Source organism: Amblyraja radiata, chromosome 47, assembly GCF_010909765.2.
Source record: "Amblyraja radiata isolate CabotCenter1 chromosome 47, sAmbRad1.1.pri, whole genome shotgun sequence".
Taxonomy (NCBI): domain Eukaryota; kingdom Metazoa; phylum Chordata; class Chondrichthyes; order Rajiformes; family Rajidae; genus Amblyraja; species Amblyraja radiata.
The window spans coordinates 3,448,306-3,473,841 of record NC_046002.1 but is presented as its reverse complement, the minus strand read 5'-3'; the positions used below and the strand labels follow the sequence as shown (position 1 = coordinate 3,473,841).

Genomic DNA, 25,536 nt, shown 5'->3' with positions numbered 1-25,536 from the left:
AAAAATGTTTTCCTCATCTCGGTCCTAAAAGATTTCCCCCTTATCCTTAAACTATAATAATAATGGATGGGATTTATATAGCGCCTTTCTAATACTCAAGGCGCTTTACATCGCATTATTCATTCACTCCTCAGTCACACTCGGTGGTGGTAAGCTACTTCTGTAGCCACAGCTGCCCTGGGGCAGACTGATGGAAGCGTGGCTGCCAATCTGCGCCTACGGCCCCTCCGACCACCACCAATCACTCACACACATTCACACACATTCACACACAGGCAAAGGTGGGTGAAGTGTCTTGCCCAAGGACACAACGACAGTATGCACTCCAAGCGGGATTCGAACCGGCTACCTTCCGGTTGCCAGCCGAACACTCAGCCCATTGCGCCATCTGTCGTCCTCTTGTGACTGTGACCCCTTGTCCTGGACTTCCCCAACATCGGGAACAATCTTCCTGCATCTAGCCTGACCAACCCCTTAAGAATAAGGGGTCGGCCATTTTGAACAGAGACGAGGAAACACTTTTTCTCACAGAGAGTTGTGAGTCTGTGGAATTCTCTGCCTCAGAGGGCGGTGGAGGCCGGTTCTCTGGATGCTTTCAAGAGAGAGTTAAGAGGCCTGTCCCACTTTCACGACCTAATTCACGACCTCTGCTGAGTTTGCCCTTGACTCATACTCGCAGCATGGTCGTCACGAGGTCGTAGGTAGGTCGTAGGAGGTTGTGATGCTGGTCGTAGGCACTCGTGGCATCAAGTAGGCCCGGGCGTTTTTTCTAGCCTGATGAAAAATGTCCACGAGTAAAAAAGGTCGTGAATTAGGTCGTGGGAGTGTGACAGGCCCTTTAGACAGGGCTCTTAAAGATAGAGGAGTCCGGGGATACGGGGTGAAGGCAGGAACGGGGTACTGACTGGGGATGATCAGCCATTAAGAATAAGGGGTAAGCCATTTAGAACGGAGACGAGGAAACACTTTTTCTCACAGAGAGTGGTGAGGCTGTGGAATTCTCTGCCTCAGAGGGCGGTGGAGGCCGGTTCTCTGGATGCTTTCAAGAGAGAGCTAGATAGGGCTCTTAAAAATAGCGGAGTCAGGGGATATGGGGAGAAGGCAGGAACGGGGTACTGATTGTGGATGATCAGCCATGATCACAGTGAATGGCGGTGCAGGCTCGAAGGGCCGAATGGCCTACTCCTGCACCTATTTTCTATGTTTCTATGTTTCTATAGGGCTCTTAAAGATAGTGGAGTCAGGGGATATGGGGAGAAGGCAGGAACGGGGCACTGATTGTGGATGATCAGCCATGATCACATTGAATGGCGGTGCTGGCTCGAAGGGCCGAATGGCCTACTCCTACACATATTGTCTATTGCCTCGTCAAAAAATCCCCACGGTCTCAACGGAATCACAGATTGTGGATGGTAACATTCTGGGTTTTGTTTTTAATCTCCAAAAGGGCCACGGGAGGAGATTGTTTACCTGCCCTGCATCTACCGAAACACGGATGTCAACAAACCAGACTACTTGGCAACAGTGGATGTGGATCCCAAATCACCCACCTACTCCCAGGTAGGTGACGTTGAGATGGGACGCAGAACAGAATTTGTGTGGGGGAGGATCACGGCGGGGCAGCGGCAGAATCGCTGCCTCACGGCGCCAGAGACACGGGTTCCATCCCGACAGCGGGCGCCGCATAACTACACGTTTTCCTCCGCTCAGGAGCGGCTGGGCTTGTACACACTGGAATTTCGAGGAATCAGAGGGGATCTTATTGAAACATATATCATTATTAAGGGTTTGGCCAAAGGAAGCAGTTTAATGCGGATAAATGTGACGTTATCCACTCCAGTAGCAAAAACAGGAAGGCAGATTACTATCTAAATGGCGTCAAGTTGGGAAAAGGGGAAGTACAACGGGATCTGCGGGTCCTTGTTCACCAGTCACTGAAAGTAAGCATGCAGGTACAGCAGGCGGTGAAGAAAGCGAATGGCAGGTTGGCCTTCATAGCGAGAGGAGTTGAGTATAGGAGCAAAGAGGTCCTTCTGCAGTTGTACAGGGCCCTAGTGAGACCACACCTGGAGTATTATGTGCAGTTTTGGCCTATTGGCCTTCATAACAAGAAGAGTTGAGTATAGGAGCAAAGAGGTCCTTCTGCAGTTGTACAGGGCCCTAGTGAGACCACACCTGGAGTATTGTGTGCAGTTTTGGCCTGTTGGCCTTCATAACAAGAAGAGTTGAGTATAGGAGCAAAGAGGTCCTTCTGCAGTTGTACAGGGCCCCTAGTGAGACCACACCTGGAGTATGTGTTGCAGTTTTGGCCTGTTGGCCTCATAACAAGAAGAGTTGAGTATAGGAGCAAAGAGGTCCTTCTGCAGTTGTACAAGGCCCTAGTGAGACCACACCTGGGTATTGTGTGCAGTTTTGCCTGTTGGCCTTCATAACAAGAGGAGTGAGTATAGGAGCAAAGAAGTCCTTCTGCAGTTGTACATGGCCCTAGTGAGACACACCTGGCGTATTGTGTGCAGTTTGGTTACCCTAATTTGAGGAGGACATTCTTGCTAGTGAGGGAGCCCAGCGTAGGTTACCAGGTTAATTCCCGGGATGGCAGGACTGTCATATGCTGAGAGAATGGAGCGGCTGGGACTTGTACACTCTGGAGTTTAGAAGGATGAGAGGGCGATCTTATTGAGCATATAAGATTGTTAAGGGTTGGACAGGCTAGAGGCAGGAAACATGTTCCCGATGTTGGGGGAGTCCAGAACCAGGGGCCACACACAGACGGTTTAAGAATAAGGCGTAAACTATTTAGAACGGAGATGAGGAAAAACTTTTTCTCATCTCCGTTCTCTCTCTCTCTGGCTCTCTCTCTCCGTAGGTCGTTCACCGTTTGCCGATGCCCAACCTGAACGACGAACTCCATCATTCCGGGTGGAACACCTGCAGCAGTTGCTACGGCAACCCGTCCAAAAGCCGGGACCGCCTGATCCTGCCGGCCCTGATCTCCTCCCGGATCTACGTGGTGGACGTGGGTACAGAGCCGCGGGCGCCCAGGCTGCACAAGGTGACTCCCTCTCACTCCCACCGCCGCCGTCTCAGCGCGCAACCGTTGCGCAGCGCGAGAACGGGAGGGGGGTGGCGGGCACGACGCCGAGTTAAGACACGTGGAGCGGCGGGTAGCGCAACCGCCTGGCAGCGCCAGGGACCCGGGTTCGATCCCGACCACGGGAGCTGCCCGCGCGGAGTTTGCACGTTCTCACCCCAGTAACCCGTCCCCGAGATCTGCGGATTCCTCCCACACTCCAAAGACAATAGACAATAGACAATAGGTGCAGGAGTAGGCCATTCGGCCCTTCGAGCCAGCACCGCCATTCAATGTGATCATGGCTGTATCATTACCCCGTTCCTGCCTTCTCCCCACATCCCCTGACTCCGCTATCTTTAAGAGCCCTATCTAGCTCTCTCTTGAAAGCATCCAGAGAACCGGCCTCCACCGCCCTCTGAGGCAGAGAATCCCACAGATGCGCGGGTTTGTTGGTCAATTGGCTTGGTATGAAGTAAAATTGTCCCTTAGTGTGTGCAGGGTAGTGTAAGTGTGCGGGGATCGCTGGTCAGCGCGGACTCGGTGGGCCGAAGGGCCTGTTTCCGCGCTAAACTGGACTAAAAAAAGAGTTATATCCTATCTCCTAAGTTGCATTATTCTAAAACAAAATTAAATATAATTTTTCCTAATATCTCTCCTATCTGTGATAAATGTCAATATCCATACTTTTGTAAATTGTATAAAAATAAAAAATTACTGGATGGATACTTTTAAGATAATTTCTGTAGTTGTAAAATATCTAAATTAATAATATTGGGCATATCAGAACAATATCTAAAACTTACAACAACATTTCCTTGATTACAGTATAATAACTGGGAACAAAATTGATATAAAAATTTTGGGAAAACCCAGTGTTAGAAATATTTTCCCAACAAACAACAGTCACAGAAATTTAGATCCAACTGAATAATAATAATAATAATAAATTTTATTTAATGGGCGCCTTTCAGACATCTCAAGGACACCTTACATAGTAATCGGAATAAAAACATATAATCGGAATATAACAAGTAATAAAGACATCACAGAGACACAAATTAAAAACAGAATTCAATCCAAAAACAGAAAATCAAAAACACAGTGTGAAGAGAGAGCAGCGGCAGCCAAATCGTGCCAGCGTCCACTCTCTCTTCACGGCAGCCATCTTGGACACAGACCTACAGGACTACAATTAGACAAAAAAATCATCCCCCCACAGTGGGTAGCACTGTGGGGGAAGGCACAATGTCCAGTCCCCACCCCATGTTCACCCCAAAGTCAGGCCTATTGAGGCCACCGCAATTGCCTCTACGGAGGCCCGGTGTCCCTGGCCGTTCTCACCGGGTGGTCTTGCCCCGGCGTCGGGAGAGTCCTTTTGAATGTTTAATACATGAGAGAGGATCGCACAGAGTACAGGCGTCTGAGGGAGTCTCTCTCCCGAAGCAGCGCCCGAACTCACAACGATGTATCGACCACAACTTAATCTCATCACGCAGGTATCGGTTTCCCCAACTTAATCTCATCACACAGCGACCACGACTTAATCTCGTCACACAGAGTACAAAGTCAGCACATAATGTCATCCCATGATAGACTTGCTCATACATGATTCTTAAATTAATTCCTCCCGACTGGACTATTGCAACTCACTTCTTTTATTTTTTTTTTTTTTAATTATTTTTATTAGAAGTACGGTAAATTACAATAATACACAAGACATATATCTTAATACATTTTTTGTACCGCTTCATTTTTTTTGAGCTTTAAGAAAAAGATAGAAGTAAGGAAAGTAAAGAAAGTGCGCAAGAGTCGTGAAGTGCAAGAGAGTGTTGGGAAAAGAAAGCCCCTTAGAAAAGAAGTTAGAGAAGGAAGTAAAGTAAGAAAGTAGACCCTAGAAAAGAAAGAAAAAGAAAGTAAGGACAATCGCTCTATTATAACATTAAACTCCGCAGAAGACTACCAACCAAGTCTGTTTTTGTTGTTTTACCTCCCATTGCCAGGTCCTGATACCATTTATTTATTTATTTATTTTAAAATTACTATTGCACCTCATGCTTGTAATAGGTCCATAAACGTAGACCACGTCTTTTGGAATTGGTCTGCTTTACCTGCTAAGAGGAATCTCATCTCTTCCAGATGTAATGTTTCAAACATATTTGATGTCCACATTTTTATTGTTGGTGTGGGCGCATTTTTCCAGAATTTAAGTATGAGCTTTTTTTCCCATTATTAGCCCGTAATTGAGTAAATTCTTCTGATACACGTTTAATTCAGGGATACCTTCCGATATCCCAAAAATGATCCATTCTGGTTTTGGTACCAGTTTTATTTTAATTAATTTTGAAAAAATATCAAATATTCCATGCCAGAATTTTTGGATTTTTGTACAAAAAACAAAAGAATGCGCTATGGTAGCTTCTTGACACAGACATTTATCACAGATTGGTGAAACATTAGGAAAGATTTAATTTAATTTAGTTTTTGAATAATAGTCTATGTAATGTTTTGAATTGGATAAGCGTATGTCGTACATTGATCGAGCATTTATGCACCTGTCAACTTAATCCTGGCATCACATCACTCCAGTCCTCAAACAACTTCACTGGCTTCCCATCTCCCACAGGATCGCCTACAAAATCCTGATCCTCACCTACAAAGCCCTCCACCATCTGGCCCCCCCATATCTCACTGACCTCCTCTCCCCCTACCAACCCTCACGGTCCCTCAGATCCACATCAGCCAGTCTCCTCTCCATCCACAAGTCCAACCTCCGCAGTTTTGGGGACAGAGCCTTCTCCAGGGCAGCTCCCAGGCTCTGGAACTCCCTCCCCCAACTGATCCGCAATTCCGTGTCCCTCACCATCTTCCAGTCCCGCCTCAAGACCCATCTCTTCACCTCTGCCTATCCTTAGCCCCACGTCCCCCTCCCTTTTCATCTGTGCATTAATTGCCTCATATTGTGTTTTGTATTGAATTCTGTCTTTACTTTGTGTACTAGTCATGTCTCTACTATTTATTTCATTCCCCTTACATGTTTTTCCTCTACCTGCTAAATCTTTGTAAGGTGTCCTTGAGACTCTTGAAAGGCGCCCATAAATAAAATTTATTATTATTATTATTATGGAGATGTCGGAGACCTTACATTTGGAAATAATTCAATTTGTCTTAATTGACAAACCAGAATTATTCACTAGAATATGGTCTCCATTTATAGATTACTTGAAGAGGTAGATTGGACCGGCACGTAGGCCGGACTGAAGCCTGAACCCAGGACTAGATGAACAACTATGTTCTCTGACCTATGGACCTATCTCCAAAGTTGTATTCTTGATAGTTTATCCTACTTTTCTAATTTCTTTCTTTCATTCTTTTTCCTATCTTTACATATAAATAAATAATTAGAGGCCATGTGAATAGGTAACTGATAAAGGAGGATATTTAATATGTAACCGTTAAACAAAGTCTGTACTGGTTTGGATTATGATATGCAGTTGCGTACAGTTTTGGTCTCCAAATCTGAGGAAGGACATTATCGCCATGGAGGGAGTGCAGAGAAGGTTCCCCAGACTGATTCCTGGGATGTCAGGACTTTCATATGAAGAAAGACTGGATAGACTCGGCTTGTACTCGCTAGAATTTAGGAGATTGAGGGGGGGATCTTATAGAAACTTACAGAATTCTTAAGGGGTTGGACAGGCTAGATGCAGGAAGGTTGTTCCCGATGTTGGGGAAGTCCAGGACAAGGGGTCACAGCTTAAGGATAAGGGGGAAATCCTTTAGGACCGAGATGAGAAAAACATTTTTTTTCACACACAGAGAGTGGTGAATCTGTGGAATTCTCTGCCACAGAAGGTAGTTGAGGCCACAGTTCATTGGCTATATTTAAGAGGGAGTTAGATGTGGCCCTTGTGGCTAAGGGGATCAGGGGGGTATGGAGAGAAGGCAGGTACAGGATACTGAGTTGGATGATCAGCCATGATCATATTGAATGGCGGTGCAGGCTCGAAGGGCCGAATGGCCTCTACTCCTGCACCTATTGTCTATGTTTCTATGTTTCTATGCAGATGACTCTAATAAAAACATTTATCTATAAAAAGAAGAGTCAGAGTAATTTAGCGAATCAAGATCAGAAAAGGAAAAAGGCAACATTTCGGGCCCAGACCCAGGCAGGAATCTGTTGAAGGGTCTCGACACGAAACGTCACCCGTTCCTTCTCTCCAGAGATGCTGCCTGACCCGCTGAGTTACTCCAGCGTTTTGTGTCTATCTTCGGTGTAAACTATCATCCTAAGTTCCTTCCGACACACGGCATCGACATCCATCGAACCACTGCTTTCAATGGCGGCTTCATTCTGGTCGGGAACTCCTCGCGACCATGAAGGCGACTCCCCGGCAACCGCCCGCGAACATGTGGCGTCTGCATAGTCTCCTGCAGTCGCCTAAGTGGGACAGGCCCAATAGGCCATTCGGCCCATCAAGTCTACTCTGCCGTTCAATCACGGCTGATCTATCTCTCCCTCCTAACCCCATTCTCCTGCCTTCTCCCCGTAACCCCTGACACCCGCACTAATCACAAATCTATCTATCTCTGCCTTAAAAATATCCACTGACTTGTGGCCTCCACAGCCGTCTGTGGCAAAGAATTCCACAGATTCACCACCCTCTGACTAAATAAATTTCCCCTCATCTCCTTTCCTAGAAGAATTCTGAGGCTGTGCCCTCTGGTCCTAGACTCTCCCACCAATGGAAACATCCTCTCCACGTCCACTCTATCCAGGCCTTTCACTATTCGGTACATTTCAACGAAGGGACCCCTCCTCATCCTTCTTAACTTCAGCGAGTACAGGCCCAGTGCCAACAATCGCTCATCATTCCTGGGATCGTTCTTGTAAAACTCCTCTGGACCCTCTCCAGAGCCGGCAACATCCCTCCTCAGATATGGGGCCCAAAATTGCTCACAGTATTTGCAATATTCACAATATTTAGTTTAGGTTAGTTTAGAGATACAGCCTGGAAACAGGCCCTTCGGCCCACCGGGTCCGTGCCGACCAGCGATCCCCGCACACTAACACTATCCTACACACACTGGGGACAATTTTTGCATTTACTCCAAGCCAATTCACCTACAAACCTGCACGCACGTCTTTGGAGTGTGGGAGGAAACCGAAGATCTCACAGAGAGTTGTGAGTCTGTGGAATTCTCTGCCTCAGAGGGCGGTGGAGGCCGGTTCTTTGGATGCTTTCAAGAGAGAGCTAGATAGGGCTCTTAAAGATAGCGGAGTCAGGGGATATGGGGAGAAGGCAGGAACGGGGTACTGATTGGGGATGATCAGCCATGATCACATTGAATGGCGGTGCTGGATCGAAGGGCCAAATGGCCTCCTCCTGCACCTATTGTCTATTGTCTATTGTCTATCTCAGAGAAAACCCACGCAGGTCACGGGGAGAACGTGCAAACTCCGTACAGACAGCACCCGGTGAGCAGACTCGGCTTGTACACGCTAGAATTCAGAAGATTGAGGGGGGATCTTATAGAAACTTACAAAATTCTTAAGGGGTTGGACAGGCTAGATGCAGGAAGATTATTCCCGATGTTGGGGAAGTCCAGAACTAAGGGTCACAGTTTAAGGATAAGAGGGAAATATTTTAAGACCGAGATGAGAAAATCATTTTTTACACAGAGAGTGGTGAATCTCTGGAATTCTCTGCCACAGAAGGTAGTTGAGGCCACAGTTCATTGGCTATATTTAAGAGGGAGTTAGATGTGGCCCTTGTGGCTAAGGGGATCAGGGGGTATGAAGAGAAGGCAGGTACAGGATACTGAGTTGGATGATCAGCCATGATCGTATTGAATGGCGGTGCAGGTTCGAAGGGCTGAATGGCCTACTCCTGCACCTATTTTCTATGTTTCTATGTTTCTATGTAGACATAGAAACATAGAACTGCCAGCCAGTTCTCTATCCACAACAATACTGAACCCCCAATACCGTGTGCTTTAAGTTTGTATACTAATCTCTTATGTGGGACCTTGTCGAAAGCCTTCTGAAAGTCCAGATATAACACATCCACTGGTTCTCCCCTATCCACTCTACTAGTTACACCCTCGAAAAATTCTATAAGATTCGTCAGACATGATTTACCTTTCGTAAATCCATGCTGACTTTGTCCAATGAATTTACCACTTTCCAAATGTGCTGCTATCCCATCATTAATAACTGACTCTAGCAGTTTCCCCACTACCGACGTTAGACTAACTGGTCTGTAATTCCCCGTTTTCTCTCTCCCTCCCTCCCTTTTTTAAAAGTGGGGTTACATTAGCTACCCTCCAGTCCTCAGGAACTACTCCAGAATCTAAAGAATCTAATGTTGTCAGGATCGAACCCGAGTCTCCGGTGCTGCATTCGCTATAAGGCAGTGACTCTACCTCTGCGCCACCGCGACCCCCCGACCCCCTCGCCTTCATGTGTTGTCCCTCTCATTTTACAGACAGTGGAACCAACGGATCTGTTCTGGAAGTGCGATCTGGCCAATCCACACACGTCCCACTGCCTGCCTAGCGGGGAGGTGATGATCAGTTCCATCGGGAACCCGAGTGGGAACGGCAAAGGTCAGGTGTCTAAAGGCTGCGGCCCTCACCACAACTCCCCCCTTCCCCCTCCAGGAGAAGATTGAGGGGGGATCTTATAGAAACGTACAAAATTCTAGACAGGCTAGATGCAGGAAGATTGTTCCCGATGTTGGGGAAGTCCAGAACAAGGGGCAGGGAGGTTCTACTGCAGTTGTACAGGGTCTTGGTGAGACCACACCTGGAGTATTGCGTACAGTTTTGGTCTCCTAATCTGAGGAAAGACATTCTTGCCATAGAGGGAGTACAGAGAAGGTTCACCAGACTGATTCCTGGGATGGCAGGACTTTCATATGAAGAAAGACTGGATAGACTCGGCTTGTACTCGCTAGAATTTAGTAGACTGAGGGGGGATCTTACAGAAAGTTACAAAATTCTTAAGTGGTTGGACAGGCTAGATGCAGGAAGATTATTCCCGATGTTGGGGAAGTCCAGAACAAGGGGCCACACACACAGTTTAAGGATAAGGGGGAAATCTTTTAGGACCAAGATGAGAATAACATTTTTTTTCACACCCAGAGAGTGGTGAATCTGTGGAATTCTCTGCCGCAGAAGGTAGTTGAGGCCACACAGTTCATTGGCTATATTTAAGAGGGAGTTAGATGTGGCCCTTGTGGCTAAAGGGATCAGGGGGTATGGAGAGAAGGCAGGTACAGGATACTGAGTTGGATGATCAGCCATGATCATATTGAATGGCGGTGCAGGCTCGAAGGGCCGAATGGCCTATTCCTGCACCTATGTTCTATGTTTCTATGTGGCGTTCCAGTATATTGGTGACTAAAATGCACAAGGCCCAGACCTCCAGACCAGGGTGGCACAGCGGGTTGGAGTGGTGTCACAAGGTGCAGGGAAAATCTGCCCACGTTTGGTCCATGTTCCTCCAGCCTACTGCCCATGTGAGCACCCGCAGCCACCGTCTGTAGGGCAGGGGGTCGGCAACCTGGTTCTGTATAGGGGGGCTGGGACGCATGTCCGTGAGTGGATGGCCGTACACTCACACTCCTTCTGCAGTTGTACAGGCCCCTAGTGCGACCACACCTGGAGTATTGTGTGCAGTTTTGGCCCCCTAATTTGAGGAAGGACATTCTTGCTATTGAGGGAGTGCAGCGTAGGTTCACCAGGTTAATTCCCGGAATGGCGGGACTGTCATATGCTGAGTGAATGGAGCGGCTGGGCTTGTACACTCTGGAGTTTAGAAGGATGAGAGGGATTCTCATTGAAACATATAAGATTGTTAAGGGTTTGGACACGTTAGAGGCAGTAAACATGTTCCCGATGTTGGGGGAGTCCAGAACCAGGGGCCACACACACAGTTTAAGAATAAGGAGTAAGCCATTTCTAAGGGAGACGAGGAAACACTTTTTCTCACAGAGAGTTGTGAGTCTGTGGAATTCTCTGCCTCAGAGGGCGGTGGAGGCTGGTTCTCTGGATGATTTCAAGAGAGTGCTAGATAGGGCTCTTAAAGATAGCGGAGTCAGGGGAGAAGGCAGGAACGTGGTACTGATTGTGGATGATCAGCCATGATTCTTTTAGGACCGAGATGAGAAAAATAAATTTCACACAGAGAGTGGTGAATCTGTTGAATTCTCTGCCACAGAAGGTAGTTGAGGCCACAGTTCATTGGTTATATTTAAGAGGGAGTTAGATGTGGCCCTTGTGGCTAAAGGGATCAGGGGGTATGGAGAGAAGGCAGGTACAGGATACTGAGTTGGATGATCAGCCATGATCATATTGAATGGCGGTGCAGGCTCGAAGGGCCGAATGGCCTCTACTCCTGCACCTATTGTCTATGTTTCTATGTTTCTATCACATTGGATGGTGATGCTGGCTCGAAGGGCCGAATGGCCTACTCCAGCACCTATTTTCTATGTTTCTAGGTTTCTATGTACAGGTTACTGAGTTGGATGATCAGCCATGATCATATTGGATGGCGGTGCAGGCTCGAAGGGCCGAATGGCCTACTCCTGCACCAATTTTCTATGTTTCTATGTTTCTATCACATTGGATGGCGATGCTGGCTCGAAGGGCCGAATGGCCTACTCCTGCACCTGTTGTCTATTGTGACTATCCCACAGACTAGGCACAATTTATGAAATTGGACTCGCAGGAGGGAGCTGATTGAGACGCCCGGGCTAACCCACTCATTCCTTGTCTACTAGGTGGTTTTGCGCTGCTGGATGGCGAGACGTTTGAGGTGAAGGGGAACTGGGAGCAAGAGGGAGAGGCAGCGGAGTTTGGCTATGACTTCTGGTACCAGCCCCGGCACAATGTCATGTTCAGCTCGGAGTGGGGAGCTCCCAAAGCCTTGGCTGGCGGATTCAACTTGGACGACATCGCGGCTGGTGAGTGCACGATAACAAACACACGCTGACTCAGGAGTCACGGAGAGAGTCGCACGTTGATGGCTAAAGGGTCTGTCCCTCTTGTCCGTCATTTACGCCTCATATGTAAAATAGGTCGTCACGTATGGGTATCGTGTGGCGGGCGCGTGGCGAGGTGTGGAGGAGTGTGGATTTGCGCACGGTATCGTGGATTTCGTCTTGCACGAAATCCTCGCGCGCCACCTGCGTGACGTATATCGCGTACGCACGCTGACGCATTGGCGTTGTACACTGCGTCCCGACGTTTCACGTGTATCGCCGTCACCGTGCGTCACCATCGGTAACCATGCGTTGCCGCGCGCCGCAGGGTATTCTAATGACGTCACGCGCACCAGACGTATTTTACATATGTGACGTGTAAATGAGGCGCAAATAACGGCCAAGTGGGACAGGCCCTTCGGCGTGTCAGGAGTTTGTTTTTTTAGTTTAGTTTGGTTCGGTTTGGTTCGGCAACTTGAACGTCCAGGCTCGGAAAAGAATGCAGAAAGTTGTGACCCACTGCCCAGTCCATCATCGGCTCTGACCTCCCCACCATCGAGGGGATCTATCGCAGTGGCTGCCTCAAAATGGCTGCCAGCATCATCAAAGGCCCACACCATCCTGGCCACTCACTCATCCATCGGGAAGAAGGTACAGGAGCCTGAAATCTGCAACATCCAGGTTCAGGAATAGCTTCTTCCCCACAGCAATCAGGCTATTAAACTCAACTTCAAACAAACTCTGAACCATAACAGCACTTTATATATATGGTCTATGGTATATAGACACACTGAACCTTTATCTCCTGTTCTGTATTATGTTTACATATTCTGTTGTGCTGCAGCAAGCAAGAATTTCATTGCCCTATCTGGGACACATGACAATAAAACTCTCTTCACTCTTGACTTGAGTTTAGAGATACAGCGTGGAAACAGGCCCTTCGGCCCACTGAGTCCCAGCTGACCAGTGATCGGTTGGGTTTGCTCGTAGGCCTGGCCAAGATGGCTGACCATCCACGGGTCACGGCGCCAGGCGGAAGAGGGCTTTGTTAGACAATAGACAATAGACAATAGGTGCAGGAGGAGGCCACTCAGCCCTTCGGGCCAGTACCGCCATTCACTGTGATCGTACACAATCAGTACCCCCTTCCTGCCTCCTCCCCATATCCCCTGACTCCTAAATTTAGAATTTAACCGAAGCCAATGGAACTACAAACCCGCACGTCTTTGGAGTGTGGGAGGAAACCCGGAGCACCCGGAGAAAACCCACCCAGGTCACGGGGAGCGCAAACGGGCGCTGGGGGTGGCAGCAACTCTACCGCTAGGCCACCACGCCGCCCCTGTTTCACCCTGTGGTGGGAATGCTTCTTTCAGGCCTGTACGGACACTCGCTTCACGTCTGGGATTGGACCGAGCGCAAGCGGATACAGACCATCGACCTCGGTGAAGACGGCCTCATACCGCTGGAGATCCGCTTCCTCCACGACCCCGATGCGGCCGAAGGGTTGGTCGGCTGCGCTCTGAGCAGTTGCGTCTTCCGCTTTTACAAGACCAAGGTACCGTCGCACGGGAAGTCACTAGACAACAGACAATAGGTGCAGGAGTAGGCCATTTGGCCCTTCGAGCCAGCACCGCCATTCAATGTGATCATGGCTGATCATCCCCAATCAGTACCCCGTTCCTGCCTTCTCCCCATATAATAATAATAATAATAAATACTTTATTGATCCCCGCAGGGAAATTCAGATGTCCCCTGACTCCGCTATCTTTAAGAGCCCTATCTAGCTCTCTCTTGAAAGCATCCAGAGAACCTGCCTCCACCGCCCTCTAAAGATAGTGGAGTCAGGGTATATGGGGAGAAGGCAGGAACGGGGTACTGAATGGGGATGATCAGCCATGATCACATTGAATCTCTCTTGAAAGTATCCAGAGAACCGGCCTCCACCGCCCTCTGAGGCAGAGAATTCCACAGACTCACAACTCTCTGTGATAAAAAGTGTTTCCTCGTCTCCGTTCTAAATGGCTTACTCCTTATTCTTAAACTGTGTGTTTGGCCCCTAGTTCTGGACTCCCCCAACATCGGGAACATGTTTCCTGCCTCTAGTGTGTCCAAACCCTTAATAATCTTATATGTTTCAATGAGATACCCTCTCATCCTCTCTTGAAGGCATCCAGAGAACCTGCCTCCACCGCCCTCTAAAGATAGTGGAGTCAGGGGGTATGGGGAGAAGGCAGGAACGGGGTACTGATTGGGGATGATTAGCCATGATCACATTGAATCTCTCTTGAAAGTATCCAGAGAATCGGCCTCCACCGCCCTCTGAGGCAGAGAATTCCACAGACTCACAACTCTCTGTGATAAAAAGTGTTTCCTCGTCTCCGTTCTAAATGGCTTACTCCTTATTCTTAAACTGTGTGTTTGGCCCCTAGTTCTGGACTCCCCCAACATCGGGAACATGTTTCCAGCCTCTAGTGTGTCCAAGCCCTTAACAATCTTATATGTGTTTCAATGAGAAACCTTCTCATCCTTCTAAACTCCAGAGTGTACAAGCCCAGCCGCTCCATTCTCTCAGCATATGACAGTCCCGCCATCCCGGGAATTAACCTGGTGAACCTACGCTGGGCTCCCTCAATAGCAAGAATGTCCTTCCTCAAATTAGGGGACCAAAACTGCACACAATACTCCAGGTGTGGTCTCACTAGGGCCCTGTACAACTGCAGAAGGACCTCTTTGCTCCTATGTTTGATTCCTCTTGTTATAAGTCTAGAGTCTAAGGGCGGCCACGGGTGGCACAGCAGTAGAGTCGCTGACTCACGGCGCTCGCAGCGTCGGAGACACGGGTTCCATCCCGACTACGGGCGCTGGTTTAACACACATGTAGCTAATTTTTTTGATTTGATTTTTATGCCACAGAAAGGCGACTGGGCTGCAGAGAAAGTTATCAGCATTCCCAGCAAGAAAGTGGAAGGCTGGGTATTGCCAGATATACCAGGCAAGTAAGCTCATACATTCTTGGAGCAGATTTAGGCCATTCGGCCCATCGACTCCGCTCCGCCATTCAATCGCGACTGATGAATGAATAAGTTTATTGGCCAAGTATTCCCATACAAGGAATTTGCCTTGGTGCTCCGCCCCGCAAGTGACATGTGGCCAATATTTCTCTCTCAGTCAACATCAGAATTGGATTTTCTGTTCATCGTCACTTCGATGTGAATGATGGGTGACTCCTTGCTTCCTTCCACTGTGACCCCTACATAGCAACAGTGACCAGTTCCCTGCAGTTTTCTGTGTGTCTATATTCGGTTCTGTTCCGTGTTCTCTCAGCGGATCCACAGCACAAGAGCAAAACTGCTTCATGTGAAAGAATCGTTGATGCTTCACTAGAGTCACCGAGGAGAGGGGCTTCACTCAGTGACAAACATAGAACATAGAACATAGTGTTCTTTAATTCTGGGGCTGCGACCTCTAGCTCTAGACTCTCCCACTAGTGGAAACATCCTCTCCACAACCGCCTAATTTGAGGAAGGACATTCTTGCTATTGAGGGAGTGCAGCGTAGGTTCACCAGGTCAATTCCCAGGGTTGGCGGGACTGTCATATCCTGAGAGAATAATAATAATAATAATAATGGATGGGATTTATATAGCGCCTTTCTAATACTCAAGGCGCTTTACATCGCATTATTCATTCACTCCTCAGTCACACTCGGTGGTGGTAAGCTACTTCTGTAGCCACAGATGCCCTGGGGCAGACTGACGGAAGCGTGGCTGCCAATCTGCGCCTACGGCCCCTCCGACCACCACCAATCACTCACACACAATCACACACATTCACACACAGGCAAAGGTGGGTGAAGTGTCTTGCCCAAGGACACAACGACAGTATGCACTCCAAGCGGGATTCGAACCGGCTACCTTCCGGTTGCCAGCCGAACACTTAGCCCATTGTGCCATCTGTCGTCCCAGAATGGAGCGGTTGGGCTTGTACACTCTGGAGTTTAGAAGGATGAGAGGGTATCTCATTGAAACATATAAGATTGTTATGGGTTTGGACACGCTAGAGGTAGGAAACATGTTCCCGATGTTGGGGGAGTCCAGAACCAGGGGCCACACACACAGTTTAAGAATAAGGAGTAAGCCATTTAGAACGGAGACGAGGAAACACTTTTTCACACAGAGAGGCCACAGTTTCAGAATAAGGGTAAGCCATTTAGAACGGACATTTTTTCACTCAGAGAGTTGTGAGTCTGTGGAATTCTCTGCCTCAGAGGGCGGTGGAGGCCGGTTCTCTGGATGCTTTCAAGAGAGAGCTAGATAGGGCTGGTGCTTTAGGACCGAGATGAGGAAAACAGTTTTTTCCACACACAGAGAGTGGTGAATCTGTGGAATTCTCTGCCACAGAAGGTAGTTGAGGCCACAGTTCATTGGCTATATTTAAGAGGGAGTTAGATGTGGCCCTTGTGGCTAAAGGGATCAGGGGGTATGGAGAGAAGGCAGGTACAGGATACTGAGTTGGATGATCAGCCATGATCATATTGAATGGCGGTGCAGGCTCGAAGGGCCGAATGGCCTCTACTCCTGCACCTATTGTCTATGTTTCTACAGGGCTCTTAAAGATAGCGGAGTCAGGGGATATGGGGAGAAGGCAGGAATGGGGTACTGATTGGGGATGATCAGCCATGATCACATTGAATGGCGGTGCTGGCTCGAAGGGCTGAATGGCCTTTACTCCTGCGTCTATTGTCTATCAGGTGTCTATGGCTCGGTTGTAATCATGTATTGTCTTTCCACTGACTGGATAGCACGCAACAAAAGCTTTTCACTGTACCTCGGTACACGTGACAATAAACTGACCCGAACTATCGTTTCAGGTCTGATCACCGACATCCTCATCTCCCTGGACGACCGTTTCCTGTACTTCAGTAACTGGCTCCACGGAGACATCCGGCAGTATGACATTACGGACATCAGGAATCCCAAGCTAGTCGGGCAGGTAAAAACGCACGGAAAGGCCTCTGGTCACACTGGACATCGTTAGACATTACAATACAATACAATCTATTGTCATGTGAGCCTCAGTGAGACTCAAACGAAATTCTGTTTCCACAGCCATGCAAACAAAGACAATTCCTAGACATAGACACAATTTAATTCACACAAACATCCATCACACAGTGGACCCACTGTGATGGAAGGCAAAGTCTTTTCTCCCCCCTGTTCTCCATGTCTCTCCCGATGTCCAAGCCCCAGGCGGGCGATGATAAGTCCCACGGCCATTTTAGGCCGTGCCGGGCGATTTACGGCCCCGCTCCCGGTCTAAATGTCACAAAGTTGGAGCCCCCGGCGGGCGCTGGAATGTCCCGCGGCCATGAAGCCGCGCCGGGCGATGTACGTCCCCGCTCCGGGTCGTTCCAACCCCGCGACACGGGCTGGAGAAGTCGCGTTGCGGGAGCTCCGGGAAGCGGTCTCTCTCTCTCCCCCCCCCGGGACCAGCGAGCTCCCGATGTCCCGACAGTCCACCGGACCTGCGGCTGCGTTGCTGGAGCCTCCGGGCCCCAGGAGTCGAGTCGCAGCAGCGAGTCACCACCGCTCCCCGCGCTCCGAGGCCGGATGGTGAGTAGTCCGCAGCTCCGCAGCTCCGCAGTCCCCCGGGTCGTTCAGGTTGGAGGCCGCTCCACGGTGCTAGGCCCCAACGACAACGGAGACCCGACAGGGAAAAGGTCGGGTCTCCCGGACAGGGAAGAGATTTTAAACAGTTTCCCCCCTGCCCCCCACATATACACATTTAAAACTAGTATTTAAAAAACACCAACACTACATTTAACTAGACAAAAAATAAAAAAAGACAGACAGGCTGTAGGGGCCGCTGCAACGGGTGAGTCGCGCCACCGACAGATACAATGGGGGGAAAACATGTTCAATGGTACCTTATTTGTCATGTACCGAGGTGCAATACAATAGACACGGGGGCCACAGTCTTAGAACCAGGGCCCACACAGTCTTAGAACCAGGGCCCACACAGTCTTAGAACCAGGGCCCACACAGTCTTAGAACCAGGGCCCACACAGTCTTAGAACCAGGGCCCACAGTCTTAGAACCAGGGCCCACAGTCTTAGAACCAGGGCCCACACAGTCTTAGAACCAGGGCCCACACAGTCTTAGAACCAGGGCCCACACAGTCTTAGAACCAGGGCCCACACAGTCTTAGAACCAGGGCCCACAGTCTTAGAACCAGGGCCCACAGTCTTAGAACCAGGGCCCACACAGTCTTAGAACCAGGGCCCACACAGTCTTAGAATCAGGGCCCACACAGTCTTAGAACCAGGGCCCACACAGTCTTAGAACCAGGGCCCACACAGTCTTAGAACCAGGGCCCACAGTCTTAGAACCAGGGGCCACAGTTTTAGAACCAGGAGCCACACAGTCTTAGAACCAGGGCCCACACAGTCTTAGAACCAGGGCCCACACAGTCTTAGAACCAGGGCCCACACAGTCTTAGAACCAGGGCCCACACAGTCTTAGAACCAGGGCCCACAGTCTTAGAACCAGGGGCCACAGTTTTAGAACCAGGAGCCACACAGTCTTAGAACCAGGGGCCACACAGTCTTAGAATCAGGGGCCACACAGTCTTAGAACCAGGGGCCACAGTCTTAGAACCAGGGCCCACACTTAGAATCAGGGCCCACAGTCTTAGAATCAGGGGCCACAGTCTTAGAACCAGGGGCCACACAGTCTTAGAATAAAGGGGAGGCCATTTAAGACTGAGGTGAGAAAAAAACCTTTTCACCTAAAGTGGATGGGTGATGTTTCAGGTTCAGGTTCGGCCCCTGTTAAAGGGTCCTAACCTGAAATGTCACCTTTCCATGTTCTCCACAGATGCTGCCTGACCCGCTGAGTTACTCCAGCACTCTGTGAAACGTCACCTATCCATGTTCTCCACAGATGCTGCCTGACCTGTTGAAGAATTCTCTGCATCATCTGCTTTGGAGACTGACTCTGATTCCCTTCCAGGTGTTTATCGGAGGAAGCGTTTTGAAGGGCGGGCCGGTGAAAGTGCTTGAGGACAAGGAATTGGATAGTCAGCCCGAACCCCGAATCGTCAACGTAAGACAAACTCTTTAGTCCCTCTTCTTGTGAGGTCGTAAGGTCATAAGTGGTAGGAGCAGGAACAGTCCCATTAAGTCTACTCCGCCTTTCAATCATGGCTCCCCCTCCCATTCCCAATCCGACCTTTCCCATTCCCAGTCCTGGGCCTCCTCCATGGCCAGAGTGAGTCCCACCGCAAATTGGAGGAACAGCACCTCATATTGCGCTTGGGCAGTTTACACCCCAGCGGTATGAACATTGACTTCTCCAATTTCAGGTAGTTCCTGCTTTCTCTCTCCTTCCCCTCCCCTTCCCAGCTCTCCCACAGCCCACTGTCTCCGCCTCTTCCTTTCTTCTTCCCGCCCACCCCCACATCACTGAAGAAGAGTCTCGACCCGAAACGTCACCTATTCCTTCGCTCCATAGATGCTGCCTCACCCGCTGAGTTGCTCCAGCATTTTTGTCTACCTTCAATCATGGCTGATCTATCTCTCCCTCCTAACACCATTCTCCTGCCTTCTCCCCGTAACCCCTGACACCCGTACTAATCAAGAATCTGTCAATCTCTGCCTTAAAAATATCCAATGACAGGGTGACAGGGAGAATGTGCAAACTCCACAAACAACCAGCACCCACTGAGGATCGAACCTGGGTCTCAACGCAAGTGGGGCTAGTGTAGATGGGACACGTTGGTCGGTGTGGGCAAGTTGGGTTGAAGAAATGCTACACTTGTCGCTTTACCTCCCCCCTTGACTCCATTCAAGGACCCAAGCAGTCGTTCCAGGTGCGGCAGAGGTTCACCTGCATCTCCTCCAACCTCATCTATTGCATCCGCTGCTCTAGGTGTCAGCTGCTCTACATCGGTGAGACCAAGCGCAGGCCTGGCGATCGCTTCGCCCAACACCTCCGCTCGGTTCGCAATAACCAACCCGATCTCCCGGTGGCTCAGCACTTCAACTCCCCCTCCCATTCCCATTCCCAATCCGACCTTTCTGTCCTGGGCCTCCTCCATGGCCAGAGTGAGTCCCACCGCAAATTGGAGGAGCAGCACCTCATATTTCGCTTGGGCAGTCTGCACCCCAGCGGCATGAACATTGACTTCTCTAATTTCAGGTAGTCCTTACTTTCTCCTCCTCTTCTCAGCTCTCCCTCAGCCCTCTGGCTCCACCTCTTCCTTTCTTCCTCCCGCACCCTCACATCGGTCTGAAGAAGAGTCTTGACCCGAAACGTCACCTATTCCTTTGCTCCATAGATGCTGCCTCACCCGCTGAGTTTCTCCAGCATTTCCTACCTTGGGTTGAAGGGCCTGTTTTCACTCAGTATGACTCTTGACTCAGGATTATGGTTGGCAATGGTTCTGTATGAGGTCACTGAGTCAGGGAGGGATACAGTTTCGAAACAGGCCCTTCGGCCTAACATGTCCACACCTGTCAATATGTCTCATCTACCCTAGTCCCACCTGCCTGCGTTTGGCCCATATCCCTCTAAACCTGTCCTATTCATGTACCCGTCTAAATGTTTCGAAAATCTCTTAGGGTGGCCACGGTGGCCAAGCGATAGAGTCGCTGCCTTACAGCGAATGCAGCGCCGGAGACCCGGGTTCGATCCCGACTACGGGTGCTGTCTGTACGGAGTTTGCACGTTCTCCCCGTGACCTGCGTGGGTTTTCTTTGAGATCTTCGGTTTCCTCCCACACTCCAAAGACGTGCGGGTTTGTAGATTAATTGGCTTGGTGAATGTAAAAATTGTCCCTAGTGGGTGTAGGATAGAAACATAAACATAGACAATAGGTGCATAGGAGTATAGGAGCAGGGAGGTTCTACTGCAGTTGTACAGGGTCTTGGTGAGACCACACCTGGAGTATTGCGTACAGTTTTGGTCTCCAAATCTGAGGAAGGACATTATTGCCATAGAGGGAGTGCAGAGAAGGTTCACCAGACTGATTCCTGGGATGTCAGGACTGTCTTATGAAGAAAGACTGGATAGACTTGGTTTATACTCTCTAGAATTTAGGAGATTGAGAGGGGATCTTATAGAAACTTACAAAATTCTTAAGGGGTTGGACAGGCTAGATGCAGGAAGATTGCTCCCGATGTTGGGGAAGTCCAGGACAAGGGGTCACAGCTTAAGGATAAGGGGGAAATCCTTTAAAACCGAGATGAGAAGAACTTTTTTCACACAGAGAGTGGTGAATCGCTGGAACTCTCTGCCACAGAGGGTAGTCGAGGCCAGTTCATTGGCTATATTTAAGAGGGAGTTAGATGTGGCCCTTGTGGCTAAGGGGATCAGAGGGTATGGAGAGAAGGCAGGTACGGGATACTGAGTTGGATGATCAGCCATGATCATATTGAATGGCGGTGCAGGCTCGAAGGGCCGAATGGCCTACTCCTGCACCTAATTTCTATGTTTCTATGTTTCTATGTGCAGGAGTAGGCCATTCGACCCTTCAAGCCTGCACCGCCATTCAATATGATCATGGCTGATCATCCAACTCAGTATCCTGTACCTGCCTCTTCTCCATAACCCCCTGGTCCCTTTAGCCACAAGGGCCACATCTAACTCCCACTTAAATATAGCCAATGAACTGTGGCCTCAACTACCTTCTGTGGCAGAGAGTTCCAGAGATTCACCACTCTCTGTGTGTGTGAAAAAAAATGTTTTTCTCATCTCGGTCCCAAAGGATTTCCCTTTTATCCTTAAACTGTGTGGCCCCTTGTCCTGGACTTCCCCAACATCGGGAACAATCTTCCTGCATCTAGCCTGTCCAACCCCTTAAGAATTTTAGGATTGTGTTAGTGTGCGGGGGGGGATCGCTGGTCGGCGCGGACCCGGTGGGCCTGTTTCCGCGCTGTATCTCTGAAGTCTAAAGTCAACGGATCAAGTGGCTCCCTAGGGAGGGAATGGAGGCCACAATCGCACAAACAAAATGACTTCCACCCTCGCAGCTAACTTCCTCTTGTTTAATCAGGGGACGTGGATTTATGGTGGACCGCAAATGATCCAGCTCAGCTTGGATGGAAAACGTATGTACGTGACCACATCGCTGTACAGTGGATGGGACAAACAATTCTACCCTGACATGGTCAAGTAAGTCATTCACGCAGTCTCAGTTTTCAGTTTAGTTTAGAGATACAGCACGGAAACAGGCCCTTCGGCCCACCGAGTCCGCACCGACCAGCGATCCCCGCACACTAACACTGTCCTGCACACACACACACTAGGGACAATTTAATAATAATAATAATGGATGGGATTTATATAGCGCCTTTCTAATATTCAAGGCGCTTTACATCGCATTATTCATTCACTCCTCAGTCACACTCGGTGGTGGTAAGCTACTTCTGTAGCCACAGCTGCCCTGGGGCAGACTGACGGAAGCGTGGCTGCCAATCTGCGCCTACGGCCCCTCCGACCACCACCAATCACTCACACACATTCACACACAGGCAAAGGTGGGTGAAGTGTCTTGCCCAAGGACACAACGACAGTATGCACTCCAAGCGGGATTCGAACCGGCTACCTTCCGGTTGCCAGCCGAACACTTAGCCCATTGTGCCATCTGTCGTCCCGATTACACTTACATCAAGCCAATTAACCTACAAACCTGCACGGCTTTGGAGTGTGGGAGGAAACCGGAGCGCCCCGGAGGAAACCCACGCAGGTCACATGGGTCACGTTAGTTCTTCCTCGTTCGTGGGCCTCGAACCCCCCGTTGACGGGACGATCTTGACTCCCGTAGCCGGCAGCGTTTGGGCCCTTCGCGTCGAGGCGATCAGCTCCCGCATCGGGGGGATGTCAGCTCCCCCGCGCCGGGCGATCGAACCTCGCGTCGGGGCTGGTCGAACCTTCCGCGACGTTGGAACTTCCCGTCTCAGCCTCTCCCGAAGACAGCGAGCTTTTAACCATATAACCATATAACAATTACAGCACGGAAACAGGCCATCTCGGCCCTACTAGTCCGTGCCGAACACTTATTTTCCCCTAGTCCCATCTACCTGCACTCAGACCATAACCCTCCATTCCTTTCCCATCCATATACCTATCCAATTTATTTTTAAATGATAAAATCGAACCTGCCTCCACCACTTCCACTGGAAGCTCATTCCACGCACAGCTACCACTCTCTGAGTAAAGAAGTTCCCCCTCATGTTACCCCTAAACTTCAGTCCCTTAATTCTCAAGTCATGTCCTCTTGTTTGAATCTTCCCTACTCTCAATGGGAAAAGCTTATCCACGTCAACTCTGTCTATCCCTCTCATCATTTTAAAGACCTCTATCAAGTCCCCCATTAACCTTCTGCGCTCCAAAGAATAAAGACCTAACTTATTCAACCTTTCTCTGTAACTTATTTGGTGAAACCCAGGCAACATTCTAGTAAATCTCCTCTGTACTCTCTCTATTTTGTTGACATCCTTCCTATAATTGGGCGACCAAAATTGTACACCATACTCCAGAATTTGTCTCACCAATGCCTTGTACAATTTTAACATTACATCCCAACTTTTGATGGTAAAGTATGCGGTGGGAGCGATCCCAGGCAAGGGATCAGCTCCGATGTTAAGTCCGAACCCCGCGAAACGGCTCAAGGTCATCATGTGGTTGTGCTGTTATCTCCCTCGTGTTATGGAAGAATGGCAACTAACATCTCTGTTAGCCTTCCTAGTGTAATACGAGAAAGGTGAAAGCATCCATTTTGTAACTTAATGGTAACTAAAATAAAACAATTCCTCCACTTTGATGACCTCGAAAAGATCATCCACACATTTATCTCCTACATAGAAACATAGAAACATAGAAATTAGGTGCAGGAGTAGGCCATTCGGCCCTTCGAGCCTGCACCGCCATTCAATATGATCATGGCTGATCATCCAACTCAGTATCCCGTACCTGCCTTCTCTCCATACCCTCTGATCCCCTTAGCCACAAGGGCCACATCTAACTCCCTCTTAAATATAGCCAATGAACTGTGGCCTCGACTACCCTCTGTGGCAGAGAGTTCCAGAGATTCACCACTCTGTGTGTGAAATAAGTTCTTCTCATCTCGGTTTTAAAGGATTTCCCCCTTATCCTTAAGCTGTGACCCCTTGTCCTGGACTTCCCCAACATCGGGAGCAATCTTCCTGCATCTAGCCTGTCCAACCCCTTAAGAATTTTATAAGTTTCTATAAGATCCCCTCTCAATCTCCTAAATTCTAGAGAGTATAAATCAAGTCTATCCAATCTTTCTTCATAAGACAGTCCTGACTTCCCAGGAATCAGTCTGGTGAACCTTCTCTGCACTCCCTCTGTGGCAATAATGTCCTTCCTCAGATTTGGAGACCAAAACTGTACGCAATACTCCAGGTGTGGTCTCACCAAGACCCTGTACAACTGCAGTAGAACCTCCCTGCTCCTATACTCAAATCCTTTTGCTATGAAAGCTAACTTATAAAATACTATTCTTATAACAAATTTAAAGCACTTTGGCCAACAAGAGTTGTTTTTTTAAATGTGCTATATAAATAAATGTGACTTGACTTGACTTTAAATCTTGAAACGTTCTCAGATGAGGTTAATTTTGAGGGTTTTTTTTCATTGCAGGAAAGGTTCGGTGATGCTACAGGTCGACGTGGACTCGGACAAGGGAGGCCTAACCGTCAATGAGAACTTCCTCGTGGACTTCGGCAAGGAACCTGAAGGGCCAGCGCTTGCCCACGAAATCCGATACCCTGGCGGAGACTGCTCTTCTGACATTTGGCTGTAGATTAATTTTCAGATTCACCGAGAGGGAAGCAAATACGAAACTTTGTATTCGTATTTGTATTGGTGGATTCAAAATGCTGGAGAAACTCAGCGGGTGACGTTTCGGGCGAGACCCTTCTTCAGTCTGATTCGATTTTACCAGTATCTGCAGTTCTTTCGTAAACATTTTGGGTTGGGGACTTTTTTCAGATAGAAATATCGTGGGCTGAATTTCAAGCCTGCTCTAACCTAATCTTATTTCACAAGTTTTGGCTTTTAGTTTTTTTTTTTTTTCATTTCACAATCACAATCAGTTTTATTAGTGACGCCCATCGGGCAACTGAATGGATAATTGAAAGAAGCCAATTCGACGTATTCCTAGTCATTTTTGATTCCTTTTTTTTCATGAACTTTTAACTGGGAGACTTTTGACTGAGCGGGTGGACAAAAAAATGCTGGAGAAACTCAGCGGGTGAGGCAGCATCTATGGAGCGAAGGAGTAGGTGACGTTTCGGGTCGAGACACTTCTTCAGACAAATTGTGACAAATTGAGTGAGTGGGACTGATCAACCACACAAACGTGGAGATACGAGGAACTGCAGATGCTGGTTTGCCAAAAAAAAGGCAAAAAAATATGGGAGTAACTCAGCAGGTCAGGCAGCATCCCTGGAGAA

General features: G+C 48.9%; 1 protein-coding gene and 1 long non-coding RNA gene across 2 annotated transcripts in view; one reads left to right on the top strand and one right to left on the bottom strand.

Annotated features, from left to right (window-relative positions):
- Positions 1-25,480, top strand: part of selenbp1 (selenium binding protein 1) — a 28,978-nt gene extending 3,498 nt beyond the window's left edge. The window contains exons 3-13 of the mRNA XM_033015848.1: positions 1,448-1,560; positions 2,867-3,052; positions 9,559-9,679; positions 11,857-12,039; positions 13,431-13,612; positions 14,971-15,049; positions 16,927-17,048; positions 19,067-19,159; positions 22,110-22,228; positions 24,722-24,928; positions 25,143-25,480. Coding sequence (XP_032871739.1) covers positions 1,448-1,560; positions 2,867-3,052; positions 9,559-9,679; positions 11,857-12,039; positions 13,431-13,612; positions 14,971-15,049; positions 16,927-17,048; positions 19,067-19,159; positions 22,110-22,228; positions 24,722-24,884 — 1,361 coding nt within the window. The 3' untranslated portion in view covers positions 24,885-24,928; positions 25,143-25,480. The remainder of the gene's footprint in view (positions 1-1,447; positions 1,561-2,866; positions 3,053-9,558; positions 9,680-11,856; positions 12,040-13,430; positions 13,613-14,970; positions 15,050-16,926; positions 17,049-19,066; positions 19,160-22,109; positions 22,229-24,721; positions 24,929-25,142) is intronic.
- Positions 1-25,536, bottom strand: LOC116968874. The gene is made up of 3 exons (XR_004410548.1): positions 25,371-25,536; positions 24,861-24,862; positions 1-39 (listed from the first exon to the last, which is right to left on the bottom strand). It is a non-coding gene; the product is annotated as an uncharacterized LOC116968874 (long non-coding RNA).